The 9,249-nt window shown below is 29.0% G+C and overlaps 1 protein-coding gene across 1 annotated transcript in view; it reads right to left on the reverse strand.

Annotated features, from left to right (window-relative positions):
- The window catches only part of LOC108693950 (paramyosin, long form-like), a 23,097-nt gene extending 15,625 nt beyond the window's left edge, over window positions 1–7,472 (reverse strand). The window contains exons 1-4 of the mRNA XM_018203182.1: window positions 7,074–7,472; window positions 5,590–5,646; window positions 2,726–2,812; window positions 2,432–2,598 (exon numbers count right to left, since the gene is read on the reverse strand). Of these exons, the coding sequence (XP_018058671.1) occupies window positions 2,432–2,598; window positions 2,726–2,812; window positions 5,590–5,646; window positions 7,074–7,193 (431 nt within the window). The 5' untranslated portion in view covers window positions 7,194–7,472. The remainder of the gene's footprint in view (window positions 1–2,431; window positions 2,599–2,725; window positions 2,813–5,589; window positions 5,647–7,073) is intronic.
- Between the last annotated feature and the right edge of the window lie 1,777 nt (window positions 7,473–9,249).

Below are 9,249 nucleotides of genomic sequence, written 5' to 3' on the forward strand. Positions count from 1 at the left end.
TATATATATATGTATATATATAATTTTAAGATGTAAAGTAATATTTTTTATACTCCTATTAATTTGTTAAAACACATCAATAATATTAAATATAAAAGAAAAGAGAAACTTGATAGATGTTTAAATTGTAATAATAATATGTTTAAACAAAATATAGTGCAACCTCGTCGCATGTTCTCCACATGTAATACACATATTGAAAAGAACATTATGAATAATTCCATTTTTCTGGAAGAAATATGAAAAAAATTGGGTAATCTGAATTTACTCTTATACGATAGAGGGTGTAAGATGTCAGCCGATTCTGAAGATAGTGGGAGGGGGGGTTCTCTGGCTGGTCGCGTGTACTAATATGGCGCGCCAACGTTGGGGTTGTGGATTACCGCGCGACTCGTACGGTTAAAAATAGTCATAAGCTGTGTGAGCAAAAGCGAGATAGAGAACAAGAAACGCACGAGGAAAATAAAGGAAGATAGAAATATGTTTTTGTACTGAGAAAAAAAAAGAATATTAGCACAGTGAGACTTATCATACATCCTTCACAAGTTTATCTTATGAACAGATAAAAATTATTTTTTTTGAGTGGTATCATATTTAAGACATGTTTGAAGAAGTTAATTTTTGGAGAAATGTCTTAAAAGATTGATTAAAGACAAAAAAAATTACAATAATAGATGACAATAAATGACAATAGTTGGAATAAAAATTATCAAAAAATATCATGCAAGATTATTGAGAGAATAATCTATGTCTTATCTTATATTTGTAAATTGATTCTTCTATTTTTACAATATTCAAAAATTTTATCAATGTTGTTGCGTGGGTTACGATTTATAATCGGCAGTGAAATCATGAAGAAAATGTAACCGAGGTATATTTGATACTATTTGTGTCGTTGGATTTCTGAAGCAAGGTAACAGCTGTACTGATTATTTATTATTTTTAGCAACTATGTCGCTGTTTCAAATTAAATTCTGGAAAATTAGTATTCTTTTAAAGGATTTCTGACACAATAACATAAGTGTTTCCACACAGCACAGACTTCCAAGGAACATTCTAAAGACGTCCTCGATCTTAAGGACGTTCCCAGGACATTCATTGAATAAAGTATGTATCTATAGGTTGTAATCATGTTACAACAATTTCTAATTTTCATGTAATAAAATTTTAAATATATACATATTTTTATTCATTATATAACTTGAAGCAAAATTAATCCGTTATAACCCATACAACTCAGACTTTCATGTAATATCTAAAAGACATCTAAAGGACGTCCTAACATAAAGTGCTGGGAAATAGTAGTATACAAAATTTAAGATTATATTTAAATATATCCTTGAAAAAAATGATGAACACCAAAGATTTCTTGATTTAAATATTGATAGCGATTAATTATATAAATGTCAATTATTATCTTATACAATTTATTCTTATATTTTTTATCTTATATTTTTTAATTATAAAAATTATATTTTAGAATATTTTGTGCATGTTTTTAAGATTGTTTAATTTTTATTCCAGAATATTATTTAGAATGTTTTTGAAATGGCGAAGAATGAAGCTGTGTTTCAGACAGTTTATGTGATTATTTGAAAAGTAATTGTTTTCCATTTTATTTTTAATCGAAAGCTATCAAAGAAAACGAAATTAAAAGCGATCATGGACGTTTCATTGCGCGGCCAATTAGCGATCTAATTAATGCGTCTTTCCAGGGCTGTCATCGTTCTTGTACGGATGACAAAATCGGCGTCTTGAAGAAGCGACTATGTTTAGAAGAGCCGAAGTACTGAATCTTCATGTATTTCAGTTGCGAGTCATTTTCTAGTTTGGATTGTGGCCAGTGCGACTTGTATAATTCGCACAAATTTTCTTACGTATAGTCACTCTCATTTGTGACGAACCGCGTTATAATTACCCATGTGACATCGTGATTCATTACGCTTCCTCCCTATTAGCGTCTTGTCTTTTCCACATTGCGAGACGCTTCCTTATGAAACCACTATTTGCTACGCGCCGAATTTCCGGCCAGTTCTCAGCTGTTTATTGATGTTCCCTGGCAACATGCTTATGCGCGCTCCCGTTTTAAATAGAAGATTAACAAACATTTACATTGCGGCTGCTTTGTGATCGCGAATGTACACGTGTCCGTGCACTTTCTGAAATGTACGGAGTTCTGATTTTGGTCAATTAATTTCTAATAGAAATGTTAAATTTAAAAGCCTTAGCTATATTTAATAGAAATGTATCTAATTGATATGTATCTAATTGAATCTATAAATACTTAATAGTAAGTTAAATATTCATTAATAAATTATTAATGTATTTTAAACAAGCTTATTATGTTATCTTATTATATTAGTTGCTCATTATTGATATTAATACTAAGTGATGGACAGTTCCATTGATTACGGTGTTTTTTGTTACTAACCTAGCACGTGCTTTAGAAAGCTGATCAATCTGATCTTGAAAGTCGACGACAACCTCCTGATGCTTTTTGCGCAAGAGATGTGCGGTCTCTTCACTCTCAAGATGGACATCTTCGAGTAGTTTACGCAACTTGGCCAATTCCGTGTCCCTCTTCTTGTTAATCTCAAACTAAGCAAGAAAATCATTAATTTATGCATAATTTATTGTTTAATTGTTTATTTAATTGTTTAATACTACTTTTTGTAACTGTATTTGACATAAACAAAAGAGTTATCTTTGTAAAATTCAAACTTACTTGAGATTCAGCGCCACCCTCAGCCTCTTCGAGACGTTCGGACAATTGGATGACTTGCACGCTTAAATCAGCACGCTCGCGTTCGATCTGTAAGATTGCAAAATTTTATGAAAAAAAGAATAGATAATTTTTAAATTTATGACTTAAATTTATAAGTTTAAATTTTATATATCTAGCTCTATATATCTAGATCTATATAAAGAGACTAAATTTTTAAATTAGATAAGTTATTAATTACACGAAAATAAAGATGCAATGAGGATATTTCTCTGAACAATAAAATAACAGTGACATTATAAGTTCAATATTACGCCATAATTTTCTCAACATACAGCATATATATTTTATTACATCTATATATCGTTGAATAGCAAATTATAATATTGATATAATGTTACTAATACCCAAGGAACACATAAAAAAGTCAACAAAAATTAAAATGACTTTATTTTAATTCTTAATATCAACAAACAAATTTTGTAATCAAAAGTTATCAGTCTGATCTTCACAACGTCAAAATAAAAGAATGCATTAAGTCAAGAAAAAGTCAAAATAACATCTCTTGACTTGATGTGCTCTTTGAGTACTTTGTTTAGTGAAATGTACAATTAAATAAGAAAACTTTCACATGTTTTTTACAATAATTTAAAAACAATGTTTTAAATTAAAATTGAGAAAAATAATATAATTATTTTGTATTCTTCTAAATATATTATTTTATACTACTTCTTTTATATATTGAAATAAAATAAACAATAAATGATACAATTTTTAAATCAAGGTATATCTCTTTAAAAGCTTAAAAACGTTTTTATATTTTATATTCTCTTATGTAATCTATGCGTTATATAATTAAATGTGAAATTAGATCCTTAGGAATGAGTCTTGGTGAAAAATGCAGTAAAGTTATGATTATTATTTTGATTAAAGAAATTGCATGACAGTAGTCTTTGCCAGTATACTTTGGTATCTTAAGTGGTAGCTTGACGTCAGGTTACTTCACATCGTGAATAGGACGATCTATTTTTGAGTGCGGCGTGTCTATATTGGGAGTCTTATTCATATTACAAACGAAGCGTTTAACGAGAAAAAGAAAGATTGTGATACTACTACCATAATATTACATGAAATTGTTTAATTATTATCTTAATTAGTTAGTATTATTTCAGATATTTAATAAAGGCATCTATTATTAGCATTATAAACACGATGTATAATACCAATAACACACACTAATAACTGATTTAAAACACTTACTAATTTAATATAAAATATGTATGAGAATTAAAATTTTATTTTTTTATTATAGTTTTTTATTACAATTAAATAAATTAATAAATTTTATTATAGTTATATAATGTATTCGCTATCTGATGATAAAATTAAATTGTCATGTATTTATGTATCCAAGTAGGTGCATTACAAAATCAGCATTATTAAATCAATTATATGCCTTTGTATAATGGTTCAAAAGATTTGCAATTTTTAAATGTGATGCATTCACGTTTAAATAAAGATATTTAAGATGTTTTGAAAGTGTACATCATGCGATGTAACCCGTCATATCAATTTTCGAGGTTTATAGCTTTGAAAGTCGAGGAAAATTTTTGGCAATTGTTCAATACATGTATTACGGCGTCCGTTATATACCAATCTGATTTCTATAGAATTCTGACAAGCAATGAAATCTGAGAAGTTCTTATAAAATGTAATTCTCTATTTGAAATTCGTTGTACCCTTTTTATTAGGTTACACATGTAACTATAGATGAGTAACTACAGATGAATATTAAAAAATGTAATTTCTATAATGTATCTCAGATATGAAATTTTATAAAACTACGTACAATTTTTTTAATTAAAACTTTTTAATAAGTAAAGAAATTAATTCTAATTTGTGATAAGAAACAAGATATATCTTTATGTTTATGCAGATGGAATTAAATTATTTAAAAATTTTTTTAAATTGTAAAAATTTCGTATTCTCTTTAAGTTTGTATTTGTATGAATCTTCTCTATATAAGATTGAAACATTTAAATTGTAAATCGTGCAAATTTTTGTGAAGATTCTATATGATAAAGTTTTCCTCGTTTCTGAAAGTAGGCGAACAGTGTTGAATACAACGTAGGAATGCGGGAACGATCTCGAAGAACTTTGCGTTCCTAAAAATAGATGTAACTCAAGAGCTGGACAATTCGACCTACTGCGATCTATTCTGCAATGAATTAACATTCTTAGATCCTTTTCATTTTCAATTAATGAATATCTTAATGAAGAGTGAGACATAAGATTGTAATTTTGTTCGGTCAACATAATGGTCAAAATAACTTTTTGATCAAGCACATTTTGATGTTATATTATAAATCTTAAATTACGAAACGAATTTTTATCAGTTTCTTTGGTATTTTCATTTAATTATACTTGTTAAAATACACGTGTTCTTTCAGTAAGTATTTTTTTTTAAATAAACGTAAATAAAAACCTGTTCATTATTATTAGTGTTACATTTTGACATTATTATGATGTAATAGTTAAATAATATATTAAGCGCCTGCGTTAATTCTTAATTATTTAACAAACTAAATAATATTTAATTGAATTATTATATGTTAACAAAAATATAATCTGTAATAGTTTATCTAGATAATTTAATGTTCTATAATTTTTCAATAGAAAAGAATATAAAAAACAGTGTATAAAACAGTTAATCTAATCATTCAATCATTTATTTGCTTTTATATATAGTAAAGTTTCATTGAATATAATCCTAATGTTATGAAGAATTTGATATTAAACATAGCAGGCGCTCGATATCAGCGATTAAGAAACTTCAAATATTGTATAAAAACATTCATGGAACTCACCCTCTGACGCAGCTCTCTCTCAGACTCCAAGTCATCCTGTAGTAGGCGGATTTTGTCCTGAAAAGAAAGGCAATAAGTATTAGAGGATATTACAGGCGCCATTTTAGAGGATCGACGCTTTACGTAATCATTCGACAAAAATACCCAAGAGTGGAGGCTCGATATTTCGGAAAGACGGCCTCCGTAGAATAGATTCGTCCTCGGTAGAAGGAGAGAACGACATCGCGATATCTTAGCGCGTCTTTGAACTGTTTGGCTGAGATTATTTCAGAAAGGCGCGTATTAACGTTAGATTGCGCCAAGAAATGCCAGGCCACTTGCAAAGGATAAAGAAACGATCTTACTTGGTCATTGTAGAAACGACTATTGTTCTGTTCTTACTATCTCCTTTATACTTCTCTTGAGATGAAATACGTTCTAGAAAAGCATATCCTTAAGTCTGAAGAAAGATGGGTCAAAGTATTTTGTGGACTTAGCATAGCATTGGCTGACGGTATCAAAGCGGTATCGATCTGGCGCTTTGGCATGATCGTCATTTCAGACCGATATTTCACCGACTATTTTCGTACACGAGCAATCCGATAGCTACAGAACGTCGTACACTTTGCTTCCTCGTTGGATTGGCACTAACATCTTTTATGGTCACTGAACTTTCGTAGTTCACCACCTTCGCGATTGGTCACTGCTCCGCGATTGTTCGAATCCATTGCATATCACTGATAGTCAATGTTTTTGTGACATACTATTGTTGAAGTTTTATCTTCATTAAAATATAGTGATTAATAGATGCGATCGTGCGTTTCTTCAGGAAGTGGAGAACGTCTGTCGATAGACAATTTCATTTTCTTTTTCATTCGTCTCGTCATCGTACGTAGATGTAATCGTTGCAATATCAATTAAGTGGACTGACAAATCTCGTTGATCATTTAAAATTCTGATTTTAACATAGCCTCTGTATTTTAAAAAAAAATAGTTAACTTCCAATTTTTACGATTATTAAATATATTTATATTGTAATACGATTTTAATAAAATATGAGAATTTGTAACTCTTTCATATTGTGCAAAAAAATTTTTCGTTGAAATTCAATATTAAATGTGTTGAAAGTATATTATACTACAACTTTATTTAAAACATCTCTGATTATAAATTTTCCGGATTATTTAATTATTTTAATTTCGTTAAGTTTATAATAATTATTAGTGAATTTCTTTCTTTTTGAAGAAGCAATTATAAATAATTATTTCGAATTAATTTTTTATTTTTAATTATTTTTAATTAATTTTAGGCAATTTAACTTTTTAAAGGCACTATAGATTTATAAATAATCTCATTTAATTTGTTTAAAATATAATTAGAAGGTAGCATTTAAAAGTTAGTAATAAATAAGTGAAAAAATATGCATTATTTTAAATTTTTATCATCGTTGTGGTTCTCTTTCCTACCGAAGAACTCATATCAGAGGTTTTTTTCACAGGACCTACCTCGAGTCTGCTAAGAGCGCTCAGGTCGGCGCTATATTCGATGCTAACATCGGCAGTACCCGCACCACCGGTAGAGCGGTACGTGTACTTAGAGGATTTAGCAACCGCTGAAGACGCCATTTTTCTCTTTTTATCCTCTATTTGTTTTCAACAATATTTTGACTTTTTTCGTATTTTGGGACTCAAGTCCTCTCGTGGATTTTTAGTTTGGACACCCTTCGCCGATAACGGTTTTCCTTTCCGCTGGCTAAGTCAAATCGCCTCGGCCTCAATCGTTAGTACGTCCACTCCACTTCTTCTACGGTTTTCTTCTTCCTCTTCTTCGGGGTTTCGGAGCCGACCAGCGCCCTACTCGTAGTGCGCGACCTGTCGTCGTTCGTATGGCGCGCCGGCTGTTCCATGGCTTCGTCAAAATGACGACCGACGCAAGCGCATTGATGTTGGATCCCCACCAGGAACGGTGAATATGTTCGTCACCATCGTTGTTCTTGTCGTCTTCATCATCGCCGAGGAAACTACTAAACCACACTGGACGCCCACGTTGTCGAAAGGTAGTTGCCAAATCAACTTCGGCTTGGCCGACTACGGTGGCGAAGGTATCGAGCAAAGGATGTCACTCTTTAATGATCTTTATTATGTTACATGAGTTTCAAATTGTGTTATCAAGTGCGTTCTCCAGTATTCTCTGAATTAATTTTTAAACCTTAGCTAGCTACTAATGAATTCTAAAATATTGTATTAGAAAAAGTTTTTTGTTATTTAAATGTTTCCAAATATTTTATGGATTGAATTATAAAATAATTGATTATATGTGTTTGGAGAGTTGAGTATTTAAAAGCAATATGAAAATAATTAATAATCCGCAGAAAATATATCAATTAAAGTTTCGTTCATAGGCAGATTTAGATGAATGTGACAAGAAACCTTAGTTACGCTCCATTTCTTGTCCTTCTTCTCAAAAGAATGAATATAAATGTATATGTCAGTTCTTGTATATATATATATATATATATATGTCACTGTCCTTAAATTTAAGGTTCGTTTTGGACTTTCCTATTTATAAATATTTTCAGAAGATCATTTAAAACGCATCTATTATGTACAACTTTGTTACTTATTATACACTAACGCCATTTTTTAATATGAGTATAAAGAGTTTTTTATGATGTATTTTTGACGTTTAATACCATTTTTCTTAAAATTATAATAACTAAATTGGAATTGTTTAGCAGGCAAAATAAATATATCTCAGAAGTTATTCATATTTATGTTACAAGAAAGGTCAAATTTTGTTACGGACAGTGTTATTAATAATTTAAAATTTCATTTTCTATTTAATATAAAGATATATGATATTGTATATTATTACACATACGATACTATAAGTAGATATAATTATTTTTTATTAAAAAAAAAATATTCTAATCGATTACAATTATAATCTCAAATTAATTTCCCTATAAGTTGATATTCATTTAGTAACTATTTTCCAAAGGTGATTTCTTGAATTCTATCATAAAATTGTCCTAACTTAATAAATTGAACTAACTTAATATTGTGTACTTGAAAAGAAAGATATATCGAGTAGAATATTCTTAATTCAATCAATAAATAAAAGACGAGATGCCGACTTATTTAACGATTTATCTACTCAAAGGTGTAGTAGAAGAGTCATACGAGAAGAAAAAGATATCGAACTATTTAACATTTACTTATCGGATATCACAACACATATTAGTTGTTTTTAAATCAGAGACTCATTCGTTAATAATTCTATAGCGGCGCACATTAACGATATGGATATTTAGATATATTTATCGAAAATGGACGAAAGTTGTAGTAAAATCTTTGGAGTGGTATATATTTTTTAGCATGTATACTTATGTGTGTGTATATATATATATATATATATATACATATATAAACATATAAGTATATATGTATATATACATATAAACGTATAAGTTTAATTAAAAATAATCCTATAGTACAAATGTATATCAATTGATTGTTAATATAATATTTAATGTAAATATTGCAAAATGAACAAATAGAAAAATTTTTTTAAGATGTAGATATCTAATAAATGTTACATAATGTTATATGCTTTAATTTCTTAACAACAAACATTTAGAATGTATGCAATAATAAATATTTATATTATATATAAAATTAA

Source organism: Atta colombica, unplaced genomic scaffold (assembly GCF_001594045.1).
Source record: "Atta colombica isolate Treedump-2 unplaced genomic scaffold, Acol1.0 scaffold111, whole genome shotgun sequence".
Taxonomy (NCBI): domain Eukaryota; kingdom Metazoa; phylum Arthropoda; class Insecta; order Hymenoptera; family Formicidae; genus Atta; species Atta colombica.